The sequence below is a fragment of the Arvicanthis niloticus genome, chromosome 19 (assembly GCF_011762505.2).
Source record: "Arvicanthis niloticus isolate mArvNil1 chromosome 19, mArvNil1.pat.X, whole genome shotgun sequence".
NCBI lineage: Eukaryota > Metazoa > Chordata > Mammalia > Rodentia > Muridae > Arvicanthis > Arvicanthis niloticus.
This window is the reverse complement of record NC_047676.1, coordinates 42,398,507-42,424,494: the sequence shown is the minus strand read 5'-3', so window position 1 is coordinate 42,424,494 and position 25,988 is coordinate 42,398,507. Positions and strand designations below refer to the sequence as shown.

General features: G+C 41.9%; 1 protein-coding gene across 3 annotated transcripts; it reads left to right on the top strand.

Annotated features, from left to right (window-relative positions):
- Mier3 (MIER family member 3) lies at positions 1-25,441 on the top strand. Of its 3 annotated transcripts, XR_013105072.1 has the most exons (14): positions 51-227; positions 1,661-1,685; positions 4,400-4,545; positions 8,243-8,377; positions 9,491-9,611; positions 10,361-10,446; positions 11,008-11,080; positions 13,117-13,268; positions 15,531-15,612; positions 17,444-17,538; positions 21,094-21,221; positions 21,311-21,453; positions 21,550-22,448; positions 22,594-22,810. XR_013105072.1 is itself a non-coding variant. In XM_076916212.1 (13 exons), exons 1-13 carry the CDS (start codon positions 219-221, stop codon positions 21,999-22,001), a joined length of 1,647 nt encoding a protein of 548 aa, XP_076772327.1. In that variant the 5' UTR covers positions 1-218; the 3' UTR covers positions 22,002-25,441. The 3 variants fall into 3 exon arrangements, 2 of the variants coding, with proteins under 2 accessions (XP_076772327.1, XP_034379415.2); XM_076916212.1 differs by having other exon boundaries at positions 1-227; positions 21,550-25,441; XM_034523524.2 differs by lacking the exon at positions 51-227 and adding an exon at positions 482-774 and having other exon boundaries at positions 21,550-25,441.
- The last annotated feature ends 547 nt before the right edge of the window (positions 25,442-25,988 follow it).

Below are 25,988 nucleotides of genomic sequence, written 5' to 3'. Positions count from 1 at the left end.
AGGAGCGGCGGCCGCGGGAGCGCCGGACGGCGTGGGTGTGCGAGCGGGCCGGGGGCGTCGCGGGCTGGCCTGCCCTATAAGGGGCCGAGCCGCCTCTGCCTCCGGGCGGGTGCCTGGCGGGCCGCGGCGGCGGCAGCGGCGGCGGCGGCTGCGATTGGCTCAGGCGCCCCATCCGGGGACTGGGCTCGGCGCTGCTCGTTCGCCCTAAAGGTACCAATATGGCGGAGGTGAGCGGAGAAACCGGGCAGCGGCGGCCGTGCCGGAGCGGGAGTCGGGCGGCCCCCCGAAGCCCCGCAGCCGGCCTGAGACCCACGGCTCCTCCCGCGGGTCCTCGGAAGGCGGCGCGGCGGCGGCGGGGGGCACGGGGCGGCGGCGAGGCGCGGTGGGGCTGCCGGGGGGGGCGGGAGCGGGCGCGGGAGCGGTCTCCCTTCAGGACTAGGCCGCGGCGGCTCCGACCCCGGCCGGGCCGGGCGACGGGGCCGGGCGGTGGCGGGCGGCGGCGGCGAGCCTCGGGCCGGGGGAGGCTCCGGGCCGTAGCCGGGGCGACTGACGCGGGCCGCCGTTCGCTCGGAGCCTCCTCCCGGGGTCGGGATGGGTGGAGAGCGGCCGATCTTCGGTCGGCGGCTGGATTGCAGCGCGGAGAGCGGGCTGCGCCACTGCCCCGCCGGAGTGAGCCGGCCCGGCCCTCGGCTCTCCAGCCGCCCGCCGCCCCTCTTGGCCGGGAGCTCGGAGGCCAGCGGGAGCAGAGCGGGACTCTGCCCCGAAGCCTGTGAGGTGCGGCGTCCCCGGGCGCAGAGACCGACCCACACCTCGACGCCCTCGCCGGCCGAGCGGCCCGAGAGTCGCTTTACCTCGGGCCGGACTTGGGGGGGGGGGACGCCGGGCGACCCGGGTTTCGGGGCTATCTCCCCTGGGACCGGGAAGCTGGGGGGGGTGGGCGGCGTGATGGGAGCACCGGGGCTGGGCAGGAGCGAGCTGTGCTAGTGCCGAACTGGCGGGCCGGGGACCGACTGCTCTCCGGGAAGGAACCGGCTCGTCCCAGACTCAGTGGCCGCGGCTCCGACCTCCGAGGCCGGAGGGTGGGGGTAGGGAGTGGAGGGGGGCCGCTCCCGCCTTGGGTTGGGGACCAGTGTCAGGGTCCAGCTGGCCGACGCTTGGGGCAGTAGACAAACCCTGGAGTTGGGGTGCCCGTGCCTCCAAAGGGCAGGCTGTGTGTGTCAGGGTGAGACCCTCCTAGGGGACGGGGTTGCATTTGGGGGAGTTGCTGTGGAGCCAGCGGAGAGCTGGTTGGGCTACCGTAGGGGGTAACTCCCGAGATGCCCGGGATGAAGGACTGATGCTGAGAACCGACTAGCTCTGGCTTCGGCTTCCCGGCTTTGTAACTTGCAAAGCTCCAAACGGTGGCTTGGAGTTGCCCGTTTCAACTGCAGCCTTCGTCCCGAGTCTGAGAGTTTGTACACTGGGGACTTGGGGAGGAAGGCCAGGCAGCCAAGAGGGGGCCCGAAAGGGGCCGGGAGCGATTGGAGCGAAGCTACGTCTTGCACTTTTTGGCAGCTGCCTGGGAGCGCTCGGCTCCGCCCCCTCTGCGCCCTGTTGCCTGCGCTGCCTCCTTTGCTTGCTACAGAATTCAGTCTCAGTTTTCTTTTTCTCTCTCTCCTAGGCTTCCTTTGGAAGTTCGAGCCCAGGTTTGTTTATTTTTTTCTTACCTCTTGGGCGGGGGGTGGTGGGGGGTGTCCCAGAGGGAAATGGGCTCAAAGATGTGCTGCTGAAAGGATTCAGTACACCTACAGAAATGTCCTGTTTTTTTCATCATTTGGATCTTCATCAGAGTTCCAATGTAATTACATTGTTAAAGGAAGGAATAGTTTACGGTTCTGTGCACGTTGAAAAAAGTACCCCAGAAACCTTATTACAAAAGTCTTTTATTCTCACAGAACTTTTTTTTTATTGCTTACCCCTCTAAGCTGGAAATAATGAATCTCAAATCAACTTTCTACAAATTAACAGGTTTTTATTTATTAAAAAGAAATTGTTTTTTTTTAACTTGTCAGAGCTTGGCAACTTGAATTATTAGCTTTTAACTCTCCATTTTTCTTTACTATGATGCTCAAGAAATGTCTTATATTTAAACTGAAAGTTGAGTTATGTAAAGTTACCTTAATAATAAAGGAAAAAAGCAATTCGTGTCTTCCCGGTTTTGCACAGAGAAGTATTATTACAGTTATTTTTGAGCCAAGACCATCTCACCTAGTACAGAAGTCAGAATATACTTTGAGGATCCAATAAAAGGAGTCCACAGAATCTGCACAGGTGTACTTACCTGGGACGGGAGGTGGTCTGTCGCATTCCTCACCTGCTAAACTGTTTTAGGTTCTCAAACGTTTTCCAGCTGCCTTGTCTCACGGGTTCCGGAGTTCATGGGTTCTGGAATGATCTACCCCCTTTAGTGTACAAGGAGGCAATTGGAATTGTTTTGCAGTGTCCCCCAGTATAATGGAGTATATGCTTTTTTTCCATTTCTGTATAGAGACTTCCAAGTGCTAAGCAAGCTGTCTGCCATTAAAGCAGCCCCGAGTCCCCCCAGACTTTACCTGCTGCTTTAGAGGAACTGAGCCACTTGCCTTGCTGGCTTAGTTTTTGTATTTAGGTAACTTTCAAGGATGTATTTAGGTATCTGTTTTTAAATTTTTTCCTAACTTTTAGACAAGCAGGTCTTTGTTATGACATAAGTTCAGGGAAGGAATATTTATTTATATACCTGATTTGAAGCATTGGGTTGATAATGTAATTTTTCCACTTTGCATGATTTTTTATAGAAGTTGCAATTTAAATAAAAATCCAAAAGGCAGTGTAGCTTCAGTACCTAAGCAGTCAATATTTAGAGAATTTTAGATCCGGAAGGGACTCAGATCACTGCCTTTACCTCTGTGCATTTTACAAATGAAAAACTCAAGCTAGACCTAGAAATTCTGAATGGCCTGCCTTAAGCTTCAAGTCAGGGACGAAGCCAGGAGTAGGTGTTTGGGGCCTTCTGTTTCATCCTCAACACTGCCATGCCACAGATGTTTCTCAGGGAAGAAAATTTATAAAGGTGGTCCGGTTTTAAGCCAGTTAGTAAATATTCGTCTTTCTCTCAAAGTAAATTAAGCCATATCTATTTCAACAAAATGAGCATATGCTGGTTTTCCAGCTTTAAAGAAATAGCAAAACCTCTCTGCAAATAAAGTCTTATGGAAGTGGAAATTTGTAGTGTGAATGGGAGTGGGCTAATGCCCGTAGTTAGTTTTCTGAACTCAGTGGGATGGAGTTGGAGCCTCTCCATCGTGAGAACATTTTGGCCTAGTTCACTGTTTTGGTAATGATCTCACATGGTGCTTAAATGTTTGAATTTTAAAATAGTAATAGCTTTCTTTAAAAAAAAAGCAAACTGTTGGATAGTCTTCCATATACCTGGCCACACCCCCAGATCTCAGATTTACTCTTTCCAAGCTTCACTGCTCTAATTGCAGTCAACACTGGAGCAAAACAAATGGAGAGAAGCCAGCTTCTCATTTGTTTCATTCTCTTGGAACAGAAGATTTTATTTATTTACTTACTCATTTTTGTAACTTGTTGATTCCATAGAAACAAGTTTGTATTGACAATAGCAACTTGCAGTGGGATGACTTCCAAAACCTACAGATAGGATTTTTTGTGTCACCAATCTAGAACATGGACTTTCACTTTAATGTCTATCTGATTAGCTCTAGGGAATTTAGAGTACTTATTGTTAAGATCTGAATATAAAATGATTCTGTGCTTTTTAAGAAACTACATTGCTCTATAGCTGTTTCACAGAAAGATGCATTTGTCTTAAGCCAACTTTCTATTGAATTCTATGTCTTTGTTTAGGGTTACAGTTAATGTAAAATATATAGTGTCTTTTGAAATGTTAATGTTTGTTGGCTCATTTTCTGGAATTCTCCCATTCTTGGAACTGCTGCTCTTTTGCCATTTGGCCTGTGTTTTGGCTGTACTAGGAATTGAACCCAAGAACCCATGTATTCCAGACAGGCATTGTGCCACATTGCTCTTGCTATTTTAAGGAAATGATACCTACTAAGGTTTGATTTTTGCTCTTCAGAATATGCCATTGAAGTCATTTTTGCTACTATTAAGCACAATTTCTCTTCCATGGTCTGGATGCCTGTAAAAGTGTTTGAATACTCTACCTTGTTTTGCTGGCTTATATCTTCTCAAGACCATACAGGTTTACTTTCCAGCCTATAAAGTGTATAGTAAATTCATTTCATAAAATTCACATATAAATATCAAAAGCAACTGGAAGACCAGAGCATTTTTATTTCCTTTGTAAACGGCCTTGTGGGTGTGTAAAGTGACTCAGTGTGTTTCATTCCAGTTGGGTCTTTGTCTTCTGAGGATCATGATTTTGACCCCACTGCTGAGATGTTGGTCCATGACTATGATGACGAAAGAACTCTAGAGGAGGAGGAATTGATGGATGACGGGAAAAACTTCAGTTCTGAGATTGAAGACTTAGAAAAGGTAAAGGTTTACTGGAGTATTTTACACAAACTTGGGGAAAGACTTAGACATTTTATTGTAAGTTCTTCTGGAATCTTTCTGAACTATTTTATGTATCTTTTCTATGTCTATTACAGATTTTCTCATTTTGAGAGTGGTCTAGTCAGAACATTTTCATTATTTGTTAGCCTCATTCTTTCAGCTTATCCCAGAACAGTGAGGGTCAGACTTAAGCTTAACTTAGTCTTAGAGTGGGGGAAAAAAAATCCTTCTGAAACTTATGTTGGTAGGATACTGTTAGAGACTGAACACATTTTGCTGTACTGTACTTTCAAATGTAAATTGGTAATACTCCTGTCTTCACCCTCCAGTCATCTTTTTAAAACTTGGCTGGATTGAGTTCACAACTTCTTAAGTCCAAAGTCAATATAAATTCAAATGAACTGCATTTTAAGGCTTGCACTGTGGCTATAGCAGAAGTTTTGCACAGGGTCACCTTGGAAAGCTGTAGGATTACACTGTAAATCAACCTCCGTTTGAAAATTTCTGATCAGCTCATAGGAACAAAAGCCTTCAGTAATAATAGCAAATAATATCAGTATTTGGACTTTCCACTGCTCTGGGGTGCTTCTAAAAAAACCCCAGAAGCACCCCAGAGCAGTGCAAACCTATAGCCTCTTTAGTCTTTGTGAAGCAGGGCTGTGTACCACAGTCATTTCTTCCTGTTAGCATACAGGGAAACAGTCTTCAGGGCCTACACTCTCAGGCTGCTCCAGTACACCTGAAGTTATCGATCGAAGCACCTTCATTCACGTGATTAATTAATCCATGGTGATTAGAATTAGGTTTATCCATTTTAAAAAGTATGTCCAAGACAAATGGTCGTTCACACCTATCTGTTCGTAGCATTTATGAAGTAAAATGCAGGATGATCATGAGTTCAAGGCCAGCCTGAGCTACATATAGAGCTCTAGTTCAACCTAAAAGTATGTAGCCCCTCTCTTTTTTCTCTTTCTCAGATCATGCTCTGCTGATCACTGCATTTTTGTTTTTTGACACCACCTCTGAATTTGTACATTTAGAAAATTATGCTTTTCTGGTCTTTTAACGTGTATCAGTGTCTCTAGATGGTTCTGCTTCTTGGCAGAATACAATGGTCTTTAAATTTTTCTGAAGATATGAGCTGGTTCTCCAGTTTCAGAAGTTTTCTTTTTCAGTGTGCAGTGGACAGGAGACTGCTACTTCCTCAATGGTGGTTCCTTCAGTAAAATGTAGCTGTCTCTATTTGTTTTTTAATGAAGTACAAAAGGATAAAAGAAATAAAAAGGGTAAAACTTCAGGAAGAAATTTTATATTTGACTTTTTTATGCAATTTGAGATAATATATTGATCTATCAAAACTACAATTTAGGCATTGGTATATTTCAACAGTTTTAGTGATAGGATGTTATGTTCATTTTCAAAAAAAAGTATTTTTATACTAATTAAGAGTGTTGGCCATGAATGTATTTTAGTGCTTACAAATTTTTGTCCATTATGTTTATCATGTGGCGTGGAAAATAAGAATACATAAGTACAAACATATAGCATCTTTGTTTAGCAGTGGTGTTTTGTGAAGAACCCAGAACCTCTTGCCTCTTCCCTACCTCTGGTTTTTCTATCCTTTTCAGCCTGTCCTGTCCTGGAAGTATGTTCCTCATCTCACAGTAATCCATATGGCCTCCCCTTTGCCCTCAGTTGATTCTGCTTACGGACTGTTTGAGATAGAATCTTACTGTAGAGCCCAGGCCTGTCTTACATCTGGGATCAGACTCCCAAGTGCTGAGTGCTTTTTTAAAAAAGAAGTTGTCATCTTACAACTCTTCTCACGTATGTTTCCCATTTGGATGAACTTACCTCATGACCCGGCATTGCTCTTGGTCACTCTCCTTTTCAGTCAGGTGTCCTAGACATCTGTGCTTCTCCCTCCAGTCAACCCTTAAGTTGGCCTCTTCCAGCTCACTGTAAGGTCACCAGTGATTCCTGGTTGCTAGACGGTAAGAATTCTTGCCTGCCGTTTTTTATTTTCTCCTTGCTGTTTGACCACAGTGAACAGCCTTGGCTTCTCAGCATCCTGGGTCCACCCTACTCACCTGCCTCTATCTCTCTCTTCCCCTCATTTTACCTATCCATAGGTTCTCACTCAGGTACGCTTCACCTGTCCTGATGTCCTAAGCCCTTGCCTTGGTTTTGTGGCACTTCCTTGTCATGGTGCTGGGCTTAGCTGGCTACTCAGGCTGGAAGTCCTCACTATTTAGACTCAGATCTCTTTCATTCCTGATATCAAATAACTTGAACTATATTTTCCTCTTACATGTTACATACATAATTCTCTTCCTTCGTGTTCTTCTTCTCCTTGGTCTAGAATAAAGATTCCATTTTAAGATTTGTACTCTGCCCCATTTCCTATAAGCTCCTGTATCTGAGGTTCTTGGAATCAAGCACAGACCCTTTTCTCTCTGCCCTTTTTGTAGGTGAGCTCATCAGCTCCCATGGCTTTAAATACCATGTAGATGCTAATGAAGGCCAGATTTATATCTTTAGCCCAGCATCATTCTCTGAGCTCCAGGCTCCTGGCCAACTTGACTTTTCTTCTTGGATGCCTTATAGTTCTCAAACTTGTCCTCTGTAAGATTCTTGAAGATAATTTAAAAAAACCCAACCCTTATTCCCCCTTTGTCTTTGGTCTTTCTGTCACTCATGTCTCTCCAACCCCACAACTTTCTGCATCCTGGGTTGAGCAAAGTAGTCAATGCTGGTTCCTCCTTGGCATGGGTAATGTTCTGTCTGCTCTATGAATCTCAATTTGGGCTGACTTTAACGTTTGTAATTTAGCATTATGTCACGGTTTAGTCTAAGCTCTTGTCCGTGGTCAGGCCTAGTACTGTACCTGTGTTCTGTGTCTATAGAACAAAGGCCAAAGTTCAGGGCCCTTCAGCCTAAGTTCCCTGTGGGTGCTGCTGATGGATACCCATAGGCACTGTCAGTGCTTAGCACGTGCTGGTCACTCCGTGTTGATGTCTCCATACAGTGTACTGTATGACAGATGTTTGTCTCGAAGGGAACTAAACCAAGCTTTAGAAAGAAATCTCTTGACATAGGTAAACATCCTGAAATGTGGGAGGTATCAAGCTTGTTTTGCAGTTATTTGTCAGTGACAGTTGTAAGTGGTTCTATACACTGTAGTAGTTAAAGCAAATCTGCATTAGAAGTCAACTTAGGAAAGAAACAGTTGGGAGTCACTGAAGCATAGGCCTAGGTACCCAGGATACAGTGCTGAGGCCAAAGCACACAGGTTAGCAAAGCAGTGTTGTCACGAGGACATGGGGCTGGTATTCAAACTAAGAATGTAGAACGACAATTGGGGTTTGAACATTATTACATACAAATATAAAATATACCAATATTTATACAGGAACTCCAAGGTTATTTAACTGAGCAAACAAGATAAACACGATTGGAGTTTTCTGTTGATCACTTGGTTTATTGGAACTATTTGCTTTTAATACACTAACAGTACTATATTCCAACAGCAATACACAAAAAAGCCAATGAAGCTTGGCTGTGGTTGAATCTGCCCTGTTGATAGATACTATGCTATATAAACTTAAGCATTGCAGTTAACCCACAGTTTAGATTATGGCATTACTGAGTCCCTGTCTATCTACCCTGCTCATAGGAAGGCAATATGCCTCTAGAAGACCTATTGGCATTCTACGGCTATGAATCTACAATTCCAACGGTTGCAAATTCCAGTGCAAACAGCTCCCCAAGTGAACTTGCAGACGAACTACCAGATATGACTCTAGACAAAGTAAGTACAGGCTTTTATAAGAAAGTTTCAGGTCACTGTCATTGCCTGATTTCTAAGTTTCTTCTGCTTAAAGCATTTTCTAATTCTTAAATATACACTTGCTGTTATTTTGATGAGTGCTTTAAACTTCGTTTGTCTTTGATCCTGTTGCTTTAAGAGTAGCAGTAGCTGTTTTTGCTCAGTATTAACTGCAGTTGATCTGCAGACACATGAAGACATCTGTTAACAAATCTCCCAGAGCCTGCAAACCAAGCTCAGGAAGAGCTCTGCTTCTGGATCCTGGGAGTGACAGTGGTCACAGCAGCTAAGGTCTCACAGGTGGCCTGTAGGGAGGCCCACTCCTGTCACTCAGCTGTGCCTCTAGGTGGGGCACTGAGAGGCTTTCTTTGCTTGTTAGGCTTTAGGCAGGAAGAGAAATGAAATCCACATCTTGGAACCTCTTTCTGTGAGTTATCTTCAGTAAGCGCCCACACTGAATGCCTGCTGTGTAGCGGTGCACTTTAATACAGATCCAAAGTGCTTCTTTGTAAGTAGTGTCACCGCTTACATAGGTGAGCTTTTAAACAGTTGGGAGAGTGGAGTTTTGAGATTTCTGAATTTTAAAGAATTGTTGGAAAAAATGAGTATGATTGCTAGCCACTAAGAAGTTCTGTTCTTATTGTTTTACTGTTGTTGAATTACTGTCTCACTGTTCTGCTCAGACTTGCCATGAACTCCTGAGCTCATAAAATGCCCCTGCCTCGGCCTCCTAACCTGCTCCAGTAGACACATGCTGTTGGGCTATGCTATAGTATACTGTTTTTGTTATAAATTCACTGAAAATTGGGTCTGGACCTTCTAATAAATTCTTTGCATGCTCATAAAAAGGCAAGTTGTTTAAGTGTAAAATTGCATTTGTTATTCCTATTTGATAAGTCATAAATTTAAAACAGTACATTAAGTATGTAATTAAATATTAAATGTTAGTATTTATACACATTTATACAATTTCAAACTTTCAGAACTAAGGTGCAAATTGGTTCTTAATTATTGAGTGTTATAAAAACAAAACGTCATCTCGATTAACTGAGGTTGCAGTTCTTCCAAATTTGCACTGCTTCCCAACTCTTTCAGGAAGAAATAGCGAAAGACCTGTTGTCGGGCGATGATGAGGAAACTCAGTCTTCTGCAGATGATCTGACACCTTCTGTGACTTCCCATGAAACTTCTGACTTCTTCCCTCGGCCTTTACGATGTAAGGATGCTAGTGTCTGCTGACTGGTGTTAGCAATGACACTCAGCTTCAGGGCAGTGTACTGACATGCTCGGTAGTAAGAAACAGCCCTAAAGAGTTGTACATACCTTAAAGACTGTGATACTCTGGGTAGAATTGCCACCTTTGTCATTGGGATAAAATGAACCCATATTTTGTTATAACCCATAGACTCACTTAGTTTTGCAAGGCTGCCTGTTTTCATCTGTTGCTATGGTAACCCATCTTACTTAGTCCAGCCACAAAATATGTTTTGGGCTTGTTAAAAGGTTCAGCTTAGCTGTTTTGAGAATTTACAAGTGCTCAAAAAGTATCTTTACTCTTAGTGATTCATTGTATTTTTTCTTAGTAATATTAAAAGAGCTTAGGCTGAAAAAATACTTAATTGTATCCCCGTTTATCTTGTTCTCAATGTAGTTAATGTTTCCAGGTGCACATGCCTGGGTATGTACAGGGCTAGCTTTGGGCTCAGCTGTCTGCATACAGTCCTGGGGTAGTCCAGTGAGGATAAACCCCATGCTGCACTTTCCAGGGATGGCTTGGTGAGGGGAGTGAAATGAAGTGTTAGTGCTCTCTCTCAGTGTTGTCCTTGTGACAGATGGCAGCTATGAAAACAGTGCAGGCGGGCTTAGTGAGTCTTGTACAATACAATATCTGTTGTACAACAAGTTTGTACAATAGATAAGTAGAATTTTCTTAGGTGCTTAAAAACTTTTTGCATTTTCTTTAAGCAAACACTACATGTGACGGCGACAGGGAGTCAGAGACTGAGGATGTTGAAACGGACAGTGGTAACTCACCTGAAGATCTGAGAAAGGTAAGCCGCCTATCACTATAATCTAATAGAGAACGTTTGGACTAATGCATTTAAAAACACTTCTGAGGGCTGGAGAGAGATGGCTTAGAGGTTAGGAGCATGTACTAATCCTGCAGACAACGAGGGTACAGTCAGTTTCCACCCAGTACCAGGTTCAGTGGCTCTCAACCTTGAGGGGATTTGACTCAGTGGGTTCCTGCACTCATTCATGCATGCATGCACATGCACACAGAAATCTTGTAATGTTTGAAGTGAGACTAACTAGATGGCTCACCAATTAAATGTGCATACTGCTCTTGCAGAAGACGAGTTCAATTCCCAGCACCGTGTAGGATGGTTCACAACTACGACCTCCGCTCCAAGAAATCATCACTGTACCTGTACCCTTGTGCACACATCACCATCCCAGCACATATACACTTACAAACCCTGCTAAAGCAGCTTGTTTTAAATAGTTTTATCATTGCATGATCGAGGTTTATTTTGATAGGTAAGAACAGATTAATGATTATTAATTGTTTGTTTTTATAATGTTGCTTTTACCTCTCAATTTTCCTGTAGGAAATAATGATTGGTCTACAGTATCAGGCAGAAATCCCCCCTTATCTTGGCGAGTACAGTGGTGGCGAGAGAGGTAAGGTCAAGTTATTCTACCACTCAGGGTGTTTTCTTAACACTGATTATAGACCAACCTAGATGAGATAGAGACAGTGATCCAGACCAAAGTCCTGTCTGGGAAAAAATAATATCAAAAGTAATGTTGAAGCTGGGCCTGGTGGACCTGCTTTTGATCTTACTAGCATTGGGAGCCAGTGGCAGGGAGATGAAGGGATTCCAGGGCTGTCTGAAGAGAAGGCAAGACCCTGGGGCCTCGGGAGCTCTGAGCAGGGCCTCATCTCTTGAAGTAGTGAGATTGTTGTTACAAAGAATCTTGTGGAAAGAAACTCTGGGAGCAAAACAAAAGCAGGAGGAATTCTTTGCAATGTTGCTGGCAGACCAGGGTGCTGCTGCTGCTGCTGCTCCTCACTGTTGCCTCCTCACTTGTAGAGTTCTGAGAGCAAGGGCTGTTGGGATTATGAATGCAGATGTGCCTTCTTCGGTGGTCCAGACCCTAATAGATCTGGACTGTTTCCACGGGTGCTGCGCTTTTGCCCAAATGAGTTGGTTCATCTCTGGACAGCCACCAGGCCCACCTCTTTTCCTCCATATTATATTACTCTCCTTCCATTTAAAGCCCAAGGACTGGTTACCTGGGGCCATTAGCTTTGGCAGCTACTAGTGGCACTGTTTTCCTAAATTGCTTCCTAACTAATGGAAAAGGTTGTGCCAAGGGAAGCAGGAAGAGCTGATGGTCTCTAGTGCCCCAGTTGTCCTTCCCTGTCACATTCAAACTCAGTCCAGGCTTGACATAGGCCGTAGGTCCTTTGGCCTTCTGCTACCTTCTGTGTACCTTCTGGAATTAGCCTAAACATATCTATTTCAGTTAAACTGGTTCTAGAAACTGCTCAAAAAAAAACTAAGACTTGACAAGATGTGGAGGCATCCTTGCCATCCGGATGCTTGGCTCACATTTGAGGCTAGCCTGTGCTATGTACTGATTCTGTGAATGTCTGTCTTAACAGTGCATGAGCATCTTTCTTCTTAACTTTCCTGCTAACTGGGCAAGGAAGTGCTTATAAACATTGGTCCTGCTATCAATGAGTTATTTATTAGTTATTAAGGTATTGCACGTTCGCAGAGTGGTTTATACTTCAATCAAACAGTGAGGAAAATGCTTGTGTCCTCTCTTGCTTTTTTGCAAAGTGATGCCTTGTTAAAGTGATGGCACACATTAATAAATGGACATTGTGCACTAATAGCTAATTTTAATTTTAATTTTAAGAGATTGTGCAAGGTTTATGTTTGCCCTTCATAAGCCTCTCTAGGGGGTCTTGATTAATCTGCTTCCCTTATATAAAAATTCACTTGATTGCTTTAATCTATAAAGGAACAATAGACCTTTCTTAGGCAATGGGCTATATGATATTTTGGCTTTTTTGTTTGTTTGTTTGTTTTGTTTTGTTTTGTTCTGGTTTTGGTTTTGGTTTTGGTTTTTGATTTTTGGAGACAGGGTTTCTCTGTGTAGCTCTAGCTGTCCTGGAACTCACTCTGTAGACCAGGCTGGCCTCAAACTCAGAAATCCACCTGCCTCTGCCTCTCAAGTGCTGGGATGATATTTTGGCTTTTATTTTTGTTTTATTTGTAATTTTAACTTTTAGAAAGTTCAAAGGGTCATTTAGGGAATTCAAGAGGAATTCCAAAGAGATTATCAGAGAATTTGACAGTTTAATAATTTGTTTGGCTTGGTTTTTATGGCTTCATTACAAAACTATAAGATACTAATTTTCAGTTTTACAATTATAGTTTACTAACTAGCCTTAGAAAACCTTCTAATGGTCAGGAAATCCAGCTTCCAGAATAGCTTTATGCTTTGACCATTGGCCTTAAATAGTCAAGTTAAAATAGTTATGTTTCCTTCTATCCCAGCAAAAGACTATTCTTCTCCAGCAGTCACAAGCTGCTCAGTTACTTATCCCAGTCAGTAAGCTCTGTCTAGTAAGGGAGGCCAGTCTGAGCAATCTTTTAATGTCTTCATTATTTGTGATACATCAATGGGACTTTCTTTCTCAGCTTATGAAAATGAAGACCAGTTACTGTGGCGTCCTGATGTCGTTTTGGAGAGCAAAGTCAAGGAGTACCTTATTGAGATCTCATTAAGAACTGGAAACGAAAAAGTCCTAGACAGAATTTCTTCAGGCACACACACCAGGGATAATGAACAGGTAAGTTTCCTCTTAGACAGTATTTCTAGAAACTTTCTAATACAAATGCTGATTTAAATGGTGTAAATGTAAATAGGCTATCTTATCTCTCAGTAGAAATTTGTTCTGTCAGGTCCTTTTACAATAGCTGTTATATAATTATTTAAATTTGGGGGGTGTATTATAATGTGAATGTGTCATTTTCCTTTCCTGTTCAAACTTTACCATGCCTCATTCTTCCTTCCCCCATAACTCACGCATGCACACAACCTCTGTTAATGTATGTTTTTAGAGCTGACCGTTGGTACAGGATAACCAGTTGGTGGCTCCTGTCTGGGGAGGCTGTTGCTTCAGCTCTGAGCATTCCTTAGCTGCCTATAGTTTTTTTCTAGGAGACACTGTCACAGCAAACTCCCTGTTCCTTTGATTCTTTTTTTTTTTTAAAGTAAGTCTGTTTTCAGTGGCTTTTTGTTTGTTTTGTTTTTTGAGACAGGGTTTCTCTGTGTAGCCCTGGCTGTCCTGGAACTCACTCTGTAGACCAGGCTGGCCTCGAACTCAGAAATCCACCTGCCTCTGCCTCCCGAGTGCTGGGATTAAAGGCGTGGGCCACCACCGCCCGGCTAGGGAGTGAATGTTCTAAAAGTAGAGAGTTGGGTAAAATCTCCTATTGCTGAAAAGAAACATTGTTTTTGGTCAGCATGTAAATGTCTTCTGTCATGCCATGGTTTGTAGACTTGCACCATTATGCTGTTCATGTCCCTATGCCCACTGGCCCCCTTCCTTCTCCAAAGCAGTCCCTCCGCATGCTTTCCCGGCTGTTCCTTTGACTCCTCACGCACAGTGATCCCTAAGCCTTAGGTGGCCGAGTTCTGTTCTAGCTGTATCAGTTGGGACTGGATACCACAACACTGCATTTTGATTGGATGTGGTTTTCTCTGATGATTGCTGCCTGTTGCAAAGAAAAGTTTCCTTGATAAGGGTGAGGACTACACTACTCTGAGTGTAAGGATAGAGATTTATAATCCCTCTCTGTTCTGAACAGTTGTTTCTAACATTGGTGTCTTCAGCACCTGTCTCATGCTGAGCCAGCCTCATCTTTCCTGACACTTGCTTCAGAAGTCTCACTACTGACAGAATTTTAGCTGAACTCTGTCTGCCGCTGTTTACTACATTAACATCCCAAACACTGAACAGCAAGGAATTGATTGACATTAGCAGAACCTGTCATGGTTACAGAGAAAGCAGATGCTGAGAAAGCTGACCTTGCCACAGGCCTGTTGCTCTTCTCTGTATTACACGGAGGGAGGAGAGAGCAGCAAGAGACAGACACCACTCTAATATCCCCACTACCAAAAGTATCTAAAAGTGGGGGATTTGACCAGGCATGGTAGTGAATACCTGGAACCTCAGCATTTGGGAAGTCAAGGCAAGAGAATTTGTTTAGGGCCAGAAGTGTCTAAAATGCAAGGCTAACATACCTAGGTTCAATCAGACTCTTGTAACCCTAAAAAAAAAGAACCTTCCCAGGAGAGAATATTCAGAAAAATGTAAAAAGTCAATATGATGATAGTAGATGACTTCTGGGTAAGAATGAAGAGGTGGCTCTGGCAAGATGGCTTGGTGAAGCCGGGCAGTGGTGGCGCATGCCTTTAATCCCAGCACTTGGGAGGCAGAGGCAGGTGGATTTCTGAGTTCGAGGCCAGCCTGGTCTACAGAGTGAGTTCCAGGACAGCCAGGGCTACACAGAGAAACCCTGTCTCAAAAAACAACAACAACAACAAAAAGATGGCTTGGTGAGGAACCTCAGCACCTACCTAAACAAAGAGGGCGTGGTTGGGAGAACCACCCAAGAAGATACCCGAAATCAATGTCTGTGAACACATGCATTCACATGTAATACACATACAGGAATGAACAAATGCATGAGGTCCTAGAGTCAGCTTGCAGAATGGTTCTGTAGACTAAGTGCCTAGACAAGCATGCTCATAGGTCATGACAGGGTTTTTATAGAACCCTGGTTGGTTGACTTAGAAATTTGTTGAACCCTGGTTGGTTGACTTAGACCTCACTATAGAGACCGGACTGGCCTGGAACTCAGGAGAGCTGCCTGCTGGGATTAAAGGCAAATGCCACCATACCTATACCTGCCTTGTCATGGGACTTGAAAGTGTTTTAGTAGTGTTTGTTGAGACTCTCTTAACATACTTGTTTCTTAAAATGCTCTTAAATATTAACTGTTAGCAGCTTTTATTTATTGTTTTTCTTTCCCTCTTGTTCTCCTAGGCATTATACGAACTTCTCAAGTGTAACCACAATATAAAGGAAGCAGTCGAAAGGTACTGCTGTAATGGAAAGGCATCTCAAGGTGAGAAATGATGTGGGGTGTTCGTCTGAGGATCAGGGCTGTACCGGACAGAGGGGACTATGACATAGTTTTTGTACATTGTCATAGCACTTACTTCCTTTTATCTTGTTGTACCCTCTCCTCCCCCACACCCCATGACAACCTTGTAACCTCCACTTTCTTGTAGAAGTGGTTACAGAACAAAGCAGACCTCACAAATGACAATAGAGCCAAAGAATGATTTTATGGTCTAACTGAAAAATGTTGGATATTTTGGTTTTATTTAAATCAGAAAATAAAATGGAGATTTAGGATTAATGGGGAGGAAAGGGGGGCTGGCAGGATGGCTCAGCAGGTAACTTGCTGCCAAGCCTGAGGACCTGAGTTCACACAGAAAGGGAGGAGAGGATCAGCTCCTGCACATTGTTCTCTACATCCATGGACACAAGCACTCAGATAAATGGGAAAGGAGAAGATGTACCATGTATTCCATTGAGTTGATTGAAGGAAGTGTAGTTTTACTGGTCATGTAATAATAGATTATTTCTATGGAGCTTATCGTCTGTGTATCCATGTTAGGGAACATGGCTGCTACTTAAATATTTTCATCTTTATATAAATGGCTATCATGTACTGTCATTAAGTGTATATAGAGTCAATACAGTACTTAGTGACATTATATAAATAGCATGGTAAATGTAAAAGCTGGAAAATAGTATATTTAAATTTGTATATTATATTTGTAGGTTGAGATAGTATACTGAGACACTTCCCTTGTAGAAGACACTTCTTTGAAAGGATTATTTTAAGCTGTCAAAACTTTCAGTCTTTAGACCAGTTTTTTCCTGAATTCAATATTTTTTTTGTCTACTGCTATTAATGGCTTTGAAGATCTGGTCTCCAGTATCAGTGAGTGAGGTAATTCAGAAATTAGTCCCTAAGCCTTGGTTGTAACCTTGTGAAGACAAGAGTCATCTACCAACCTTAGCGGATTTAATATTTTGAGAGCATCCCAGGCAATCACACACTAGCTTTAAATAAATATGGATTCTGAATAGTCTGAATAGTCTGGAATTAAAGAACTTTTGTTAAACCAAAATAGAGCCTTCCTTTTTATTCCAAAGAGACAGTAGTCATTTTTGCTTCTCTTAAAAATGTGTGTGTTGGGACTAGGGCAGCAGCTTAGTTGGTAAAGAACCAGCATCTGCTCTCCAGAGTCCATGTGAAAGCTGTGCTGGTGTGCACTGGCTATGCTAGGGCTGGGAGGGCTGGGAGGCACACACGGGCCTAGTCAGTCAGCTGACCCCAGGTTAGGGAGAGAGAGAACCTGTCTCAGTGAAACAGGGTAGACATGTCCTAAGGAGACAGTCATGATTTTTTGTTTTCTAGACAGGATTTCTCTATGTAGCCCTGGGTATCCTGGAACTTACTTTGTAGACCAGGCTGGCCACCTGACTCTGCCTCCCAAGTGCTGGGATTAAAGGCGTGCCTGGCTGACATTCATGATTTGAGTCTTCATGCACGTGTGTGTATATATATGCAATTGTACACACACACACTCACTGTAATTAGAAATTAGAAGGAATTATTAGTAATTAGAAATTTTAGAATTGTATTTTAAGACAACAGCCAACCCTTGTTTCATAGTGCAGAGAACTATGATACGTGTGGTAGGAATGGCACTTGGTCACCTAGAACAGTGCACACTCTTACCTGTGGAGCTCTCCCTCTCCAGCCTGTGCTGAATGACGGCGTGTGTGTCTGGAGTTTGTGTGAGAAGTGAGTCTGAAGGGGAATCCATGATGCACATGGAAGCGTCCGAGCAAGCTCTTACATTCTGTTCTCTCTGTAGAAGGGATGACGGCATGGACAGAAGAGGAGTGCCGAAGCTTTGAGCATGCACTGATGCTTTATGGGAAAGATTTTCATCTCATTCAGAAAAATAAGGTGAGTTAATGGAGAGATTGCTCAAGTGGTTACAACCAATGCTTTATGCTATTTAAATAGCATAAATGAATGAGGAATTTGTTAATGTTTCATGTTAATAGCATTTCTAATTATTTCTAATTATTATAATGTTCTAAACATGATTATTATGTGACTAAAATGCCATAGCCTGCTCACAGGGTGATAGAATATTCAATTCATACAAGAATTCAGTATATTTTTTAGGAAGTCTCCCATGTTTGTCCTTACCTTTGTTTTCTTCTAAGATGTTCTGATATTTGTAGTCTCTCATTTTTATTGATTGTTGGAAACTACAGTTGCTTAAAAACAAGGAGGGAGGGACAGACAGACTGATTCAGAACAAGGGATTATTACTAGAAGCATCTAAGAATCGGTTGTAATCACTGTTGCAGTGTGGCGGAAGGTGGACAGGGCGGAAGTCCACTCATTGCTAGTGTGGCTGTAGAGTGTGCAGCTGCTCTGGATAACTGGTAGTGTCTGACACTCTTTACCAGATGCACTAGCAGTCCCACTCTGTATTTACCTAAATGAGTTGGAAACTTCATGTTCAAGCAGAACCTGCATACTAATATTTAGAGCAGATTCAATTAGTTTGTATTGTAGAGCCAGAACTTGGAACCAGTATCTCATTAGAGATAAATCCATAAACTGGTGACTGTCCAGACAGCAGGATGTCACTTAGTATTAAAACCAGTAAAGCTAGGAAGTAGCAAAAGGGACTAGCTTAAATGTTTAATGCTAAGTGAAAGGTAAGCCAAGAAGTATGTGTGCATCCTAAGAATTCCCACACCCTGATAGTGGGAAGTTAAAAACTGCTGTTAGCACTGAGTGGTTGCAGAGGGTTGGGTAGGCAGGAAGGAGAGGGCTTACAGAAGGGTGATACTGTAAAGGAGTCAGACATGAGAGTCTAATAGAAACTCCAGACTGGGAAACAAGGATAGACCTAGCAATGCAGGCTGACCGCATTCTCCTGCAGAGGAAGGTGTGTGTGTGTGTGTGTGTGTGTGTGTGTGTGTGTGTGTGTGAGAGAGAGAGAGAGAGAGGGAGGGAGGGAGGGAGGGAGGGAAGGGCAAGTACGAAGTATGCTCTAGCTCAGTGTTGGCATAAACTCAGTACTATTACAGGCTCAAGATACAAGATCTAGATGTTTGTCTGGTTTTAGTTTTGTTTGTTCTAGCTCTGTTTATTTAAAAGACTATCTTTTCTATTGAACTGCCTGACTCCTTGGTCAAAGATCAGTTGGTTGTTTATCAGTGCTTACATTTCTCCTTTAATAACATGTTTGCCTTCTCTACCCAAACACCCTGGGATCATTCTCTTTGCTCTCCCTGTCCCTGTTCCTCTTTTCTTTTCCCTGTCCCTGTTCCTCTTTTGAGACAGAGTCTCACTATATATCCCTGGCTAGCCTGGAATTTCACTCTGTGGACCAGGCTGACTTCAAACACTGCCTCTGTCTCCTGAGTGCTGGGATTAAAGCCATGTGCCTCATACACTGTTGGTTGTACAGTGTTAAAGTCACATAGTCTTGTTGCTTTGCTTGTCACTAGAACCCCGTGTTAGCTATTCTAGGGCCTGTGTGTTCCATATAGATTCAGTGTCCACAGAGTGACTTGCTGGAGTTTTATTGGGATTACAGGGAATCATTAGTCTTCTAAAGACTATCTCTCCATTTATTTAATATCTTCATTTTAACTGTTTTACTCAGATCTAGTTGGGGGTATTTTCAGTTTTAAATTTTAGCTCATGGGTTAGAGAGATGGCTCAGTGGCTAAGACCACTGAGTGTTCTTCCAAAGGCCCCTGAGTTCAATTCCCAGCAACCACATGGTGGCTCACAACCATCTGTAATGAAATCTGATGTTCTCTTCTGATGTGTATGAAGACAGTGACAGGACGGTGTACTTATACATAAAATAAATAAATTTCAGCTCATTATTTGTACATAAGAAGTAATAGGTTTTTCTAAATTACTATTTTTTTTTCTATATTTATATATGAAAGCTAATGTCTCACTTATGTAGTCTAGGCTAGCATGGCTCACTGTCAGGCAGATCTCACACTTAGTGATCTTCCTACCTCAGCCTTCCCAATGCTCAGATTATAGGTGTAAACTACTATGCTTGGCTGTAGTAGGTAAATCTTCATGGTTTAATCCTCAATCCTGAAATCTTGCTAAAACTTGCTCGTTGGTATTTTACCTTTTTGGTATGGATGCTTGTACCTGGCAAGGCTCCACGTGTTGCTCATCCCAGCTCTGCATTTGGAGACAGGGTCTCATCACTAAGTTGCTTGGACTGATCCTGAACTTACTGTGAAGCCAGGCAGGCCTTGAATGTTTGTGTGGATTCCATCAGCACTTTTGTTTTCTGTTGTGCTGACCCTCTGGCGTCTTTGCACAGCTTCTGCCACTTCTGAAGCGTGGTGGTTCTTTTCTTCCTTTCCATTCTGTGTAATTTTCTTGTCTCTGCATTACTTACTTTTTCATTACTATAGGAAATTTCATGCTTTATTTTATTTTTATTTATTCATTTTTTTTAAAAGTCTGTTTTCTTAAAGGTAAGCTGAATCTTTTAGTGTGAATACATGAAATATGTTCAAAGATGCCTGGGTTGTTATCCTAAACATCAGTTTTACAGTGACTTATGAAGTTTACTCTTAATCCACTTTTTCCATAAATAGTTATGCCCCTCCACTTACCATAAACTATTTTAGGCACTAGAGCTGTTCATCAGTGGATAAGACAGAAAAGGTCTGTGGCTCCAGGAAGCCTAACTTCTCTACAGAGACTTATAGTTTATGGTGTTTATTGAAAGTTACACTGCATTTCATGGTTTCAAAAGCTTCTCCTTCTATTAGTGACTTTAGATCATAGCTTAATGTGGAATCAGGATAGAGACCCTGAAATGTCTGTATTGAAGCACTGATAAATGTGGAAAGACAGTGTTTATTGAATAAAGATAGTCTGTTTGTATAGTCAGACACTTATGGATATGTTAAGTACTTTAGAGGACTGTAGTTTGGGTATGGACCTAACTGTCTGACTTTCAGAAGTTAGTTATTAAGCCCATTGGAGCTAAGAGCCAAACATGTGGAGCAGAAAAGCCTTGCTTCTGGTTAGTGAATGGTCTTCCGATGCAGAGCTAGAGCTTGCTGTCTCTGACTTCATCAAGCCCTTAGATGATCTGGCGAGGCTGTATTGCATTGTTTACCTGCCCACCGTTGGGGAATTAGTAGATTCCAAGGAGAACCATTCATGGACCTGTCTTTGGATGTTGGCCAATCCCAACGGCTGTCAGTCACAATAAGAATTCAGTCACTGTCTGAAGATTTTTTTTTAAACATACATTGTTTGTGGATGTCTTTTTTTTTAAGCAACTCTGCTTTTGAATCTGCTCATCATTACATGTAGAGACATCAGTGGCATGTATAGAATTTCATAATTGTACAAGAAAAATCCTATGAATTTAAGCTTCCTTGTTCGTGATCTTGCTAAAACTAGTATTGGGATCATCATTTTGTCCGCTTTCGTTGCTAGGTGAGATCTAGAACTGTTGCCGAGTGTGTAGCCTTCTACTACATGTGGAAGAAATCGGAACGCTATGATTACTTTGCTCAACAGACAAAATTTGGAAAGAAACGCTATAACCATCACCCTGGCGTTACGTAAGTACAGTGGGTTGTAAGTACAGACTTGAGTGGCTGCCATGTTTAACTATGATGCACAGTTAAGAGTATTGGTGTGTGTTCTTCAGGGACTATATGGATCGTCTCGTAGATGAAACAGAGTCTCTGGGCGGTACGGTCAGTTCTTCAGCCTTAACTTCTAACCGGCCTGAGCCCATTCCTGACCAGCCACTGAACATTCTCAGCTCCTTCACTGCCAGTGACTTGACAGGTAAGATGAGACTGCCCTGCACAACCTGCTGCAGGCTGCGCTGTTCCCTCCCCAGCAAGTGACCGCTCACTTAAACTGCTTTCCATTTCTTTCTAGCTTTGACCAACAGTGTAGCAACTGTCTGCAACCCTACAGATGTGAATTGTCTGGATGATAGCTTTCCTCCACTGGGAAACACGCCCCGTGGACAAGTCAATCATGTGCCTGTCGTAACGGAAGAGTTACTCACCCTACCCAGCAATGGTGAAAGTGATTGTTTTAATTTATTTGAGACTGGATTTTATCACTCAGAGTTAAACCCCATGTGCAGCGAAGAATCAGAAAGACCAGCAAAGAGATTGAAAATGGGCATTGCTGTCCCTGAATCCTTTATGAATGAGGTTTCTGTAAATAACCTGGGTGTAGACTTTGAAAATCATACACATCACATCACCAGTGCCAAAATGGCTGTCTCTGTGGCTGACTTTGGCAGTTTGTCTGCCAATGAGACAAACGGATTCATCAATGCCCACACTCTTCATCAGCACGCTGCCCTTCATTCAGAGTGACATGAATGCGAAGCCCAGGGACAGTGGGTGTGCTGTACCAGTAAACTTGAGGGGAGCTATCAGGTTTGCATAGTCTTTCACTGGAAGTTTGAACCTTTTTCACTATGACATCAGTGATGTCAATATGTATAGAACTATATCTTGATTTATCAAGAGTATTTTCATTTTTCAATCCATAAATGTGGAAATGAACTATGATGAGCAGAGTTGGGAACTAAGATTGAACTCTGTGGTGCAGCTTTAAGCTCTGCTTCTCTTCCTCATCCCTTAATACCTCTTCCCACGTCCTCCTTCTTTTCTGTTCCCATTGCCCTCACCCCAGATTTAAAACCTGTAGACAGAGGCCACCAGCTCAAACCAGCACAGATGTTCTGAACTGATGTGTGGCTTCTTTTCATGTCAACTCCTTTTGCCGTAATGGATGCAGTGGAATCACAATGTTTACAGGTACCAACCCCATCCCTGCTCAATGTAGCATTTTTTTTTTTGTTTTATTTTCTTTATTAATAAAAGCAGGGGTAGGTTTCTTTAAACTGCACAAACATGCAAGGATTTTTTAAAAATGGAATCTTCTCTCATGTTATTCAACTAGAGCACTTCAGTTTACAAAACAGCAAGACCATCTGTCTGGAAGCCAGCACGAGGAACTGTGTGCAAATGATGAAGACACTTGCTTGGATCCTGTTTCAAAATTCTAGACCAGGGCTACCTTACACAGAATTGGTCATTTTACTGCCGGGAGACTTCTGTGTAAAAAAAAAAATTTTTTTTTGACTAAAATTGGCATTTGAAGATGTGGGGTTTTTGTCCACCATTGTCAAGATTGTGATATTAAAAATCGTACTGGTCTCTGGTAATTTAGTTTATTCTGAGGCAATTGGCTTGCAGAAGCAGTCTACAACGGCCAGGAAGTTGCCACAGTGGTTTACGTTTTGGGACACCTCTTACGTTTGGAGCACTTGCAGTTCAAAGTGTTAATGTGCTTAGACTTCTAGATGGAATGTGTAATGCAGAACCTTGAAGTATATTTAAGCTATTTGTTTAGCTTGAATAGTTGGAAAGAAATGTGAGTTTCTGTCGGAAATAGAATGGTACGTTACCACTTTTAAGTTTTAAGTGACAGATGTGCACATGCATCTCAGATGTGATTTTACTTTTATTCCAAACATGAATAAGAAGCCATTGTCATAGCTTTGACCATTTTTGCTTTATTAGACATACTCCTTTAAGTTTTAAGGTGAATCAAACTATACAATACAGTATTAGGATATGATAAGCTTTGCTTTTATAGTACAGTTAAAACAATTACTTTTTGCACCGTCTAATTAAATATTTTGATTTTTTTTTATTTTACTAGTTGTGTTGCTTTGCAAAAACTTAAACCTTTGACTGTGTTGCTGTTTAAGTGTAAGTCGCTTCAAGGTCTTGCTGATGAGTAGGTAGGAGGCAGTGGTCTAGTGATGGAAAGGGAGGGTATTTATTACACAAACTGTGAACTGCAATGACATCCTTGGGTTTGGATGATGTGTATTGTTTTTCTTTGCAGCATTTTAATGAAGATTGCTTTGAAGTGTTTACGCAGTAGCACATTAACTATAAAATTTAGTTTAGCACAGAGGACAAGGGGTAGTTAAATTAATAACTTAAAATCAGTCTTTAACTTATACATCTAAAATTTAGTTTTCTGTATGCACACAGTAAATAATGGGTAGCCTGGGCTCCGTGTTGCTTTCTGATGTTATCCGAGTGGTTAGCTTCTTATTGCTGTGTTGTGCTACACTTTGAACCTTATTTCTTTTGTTCCCTTTCAGTATACTTTAATGTAGGAGGATACTGGGCATATTCTTCCATTGTTATAAGTATATTTTTCACTCTGGGTTTACAGTGGCTGGTCTGTATAATTTACACAAAGATGACTGAATGCTAATACCAGTTGCACTTAAATGAAAACGCCCATTCTCATTAGCTGACACAGTTTATCTATGCATTGCTGGGGTCTTGATACAAGATGGAAACAGTGTTTCTTATCTAGAGTTTTGATTATCAGCAAGTTGAATGGACACTTTAGTTATTTAAATAGATTTTTGACCAAAATCCAGAAAAATGATATGAGAGAAAAATAAATTCCAGCTAGTTTAACAGATTTTTAAATGCTAACCAGATTTTAGCACTCTTAGAGAGTGCTACCTAGCTGGTAACGTTTACTTTTAATTCCTTGTTAAAATGAGGCAATAATTTGCAAGATTTTTGTATATATGTGTACAGTAAATTCTTCATATCTTTTTAGACCTAATTCAATATTTTCTGACTGCTCCTGTCATGTATGATACATTTTTGTGCATGCCTGATGTGACACTCATAAATTGTACCACTATGACTTTATTCATGTAAAATAGCTATTTATTGAATTTTCTTTGAACAGCTGGACTTATTTTTTTGTCTCCATTTAAACATCTTAACAGAGAATTTGTTACTGTTTATTAAAAGAATTGAGTTTGAAAGCATAAAAAATCTGATTTGTAATTGTATGAAGAAAAACAATGCCTTTATTATCACGTTAAGCACAATTCTTATAGCAAACTGTGATAAATTCTTTGTTTCTTTCATTTGCCGAAATATTTTCATATGAACAAACCAAAAATCCATGGTGAGCAGTGGCAGCGTCGGCTGGCCCATCCTTTGTACAGGGAACCCGGGAGGATGTGGACATCACAAGTGTAACCTGGTGCTGTGACCAGAGCAATACTGTGTTAGTTGTGCTTCGCCTTGCTCCTGGCTCATGCTAGCCTCTTAAATGTTTAGTTTTCCTCTTGTCATGGTCAACTGCTGAATTTACTTGAAGGATGTAGAATACTATTTAAAAAAAATACTAAAGTCTGTACAATTAGGTCAAAGAATTGTGCAATCGTTTCCTTTTTAATTTTTAAAATTGAAGGTCACAAATATTTGCGATCAGACCTAATAGAGTAGTAGTAATATTTAATTTAACCAAAGTCTAGTAAATACTTCAACTTTGAATGTAAACTAACAAACCTGACCACCAAGGAGATTGTTTGCCCAGAGTTTCAAAGCACATTGTCTACGAATGGAAATTGAAATAATTTATAAAATATTGACATTACTATGTTTTTTAAAAAGTTCCTAATTTTTTCACTAAAAGGAGGGAAACTATTAGTTTTATTGTTAAATATGGTAGATATTAATATTCCTCTTAGATGACCAGTGATTGCAATTGTCCCAGTTTGAACTAAGTACCCTGTGAGTATGAGAGACTAGTGACAATCAGAACAAGTTTTAGTATCCAATGTTCAAGAGGAAGTTGCTATTGTTGCATTGATTTTAATATTTGTACATAAACACTGATTTTTTGAGCATTATTTTGTATTTGTTGTACTTTAATACCTGGTGTACAGTTCCAGAAATAAAAATCTGGAAATCTGTTTTTCCTGGTTCGTGTGACTATTTGCCAAAAAATTTAAAACCAATCTTAAGCTATATCAGATATGTAGATATTCAGCTTGAGAGGCATAATCATTTTCTTAAATCCCGTCTTCTAGTTTTTGATCTGTAATCATTCTAACAATTCCCAAAGATCCAAATTTAGTTCAGGAGGCAGTTACTGAATTATCCAAGCAGTCCTAGGCAACTGTCCTTCACAGAGGCAATGAGCTGGAACACGGTCTGACATCAGGACTTAGCTGCTGTCTGTGATCAGTTACTCCCTTATCTATCAGTTTCATAATCCCATTGCCTCTGGTCCTTTTCCCAGGCCTTTATCTTTTCTAGCTGGAGATCTGAGTGTAAATTCCAGCATTCTCAGTTCCCATTTTAATATCCAAACAGCACACAGTAGCCAGAGTTTGCACAAGGTGAGAAGAGCAGAAATGATCATTCTTTTGCTCTCCTTGCTTGTCTGGAACCATCCATAGCCCTCCATCCCCGTTCAGCACAGTGCCTTCCTGTGCACACAGGAGCCTGCCCAGTACC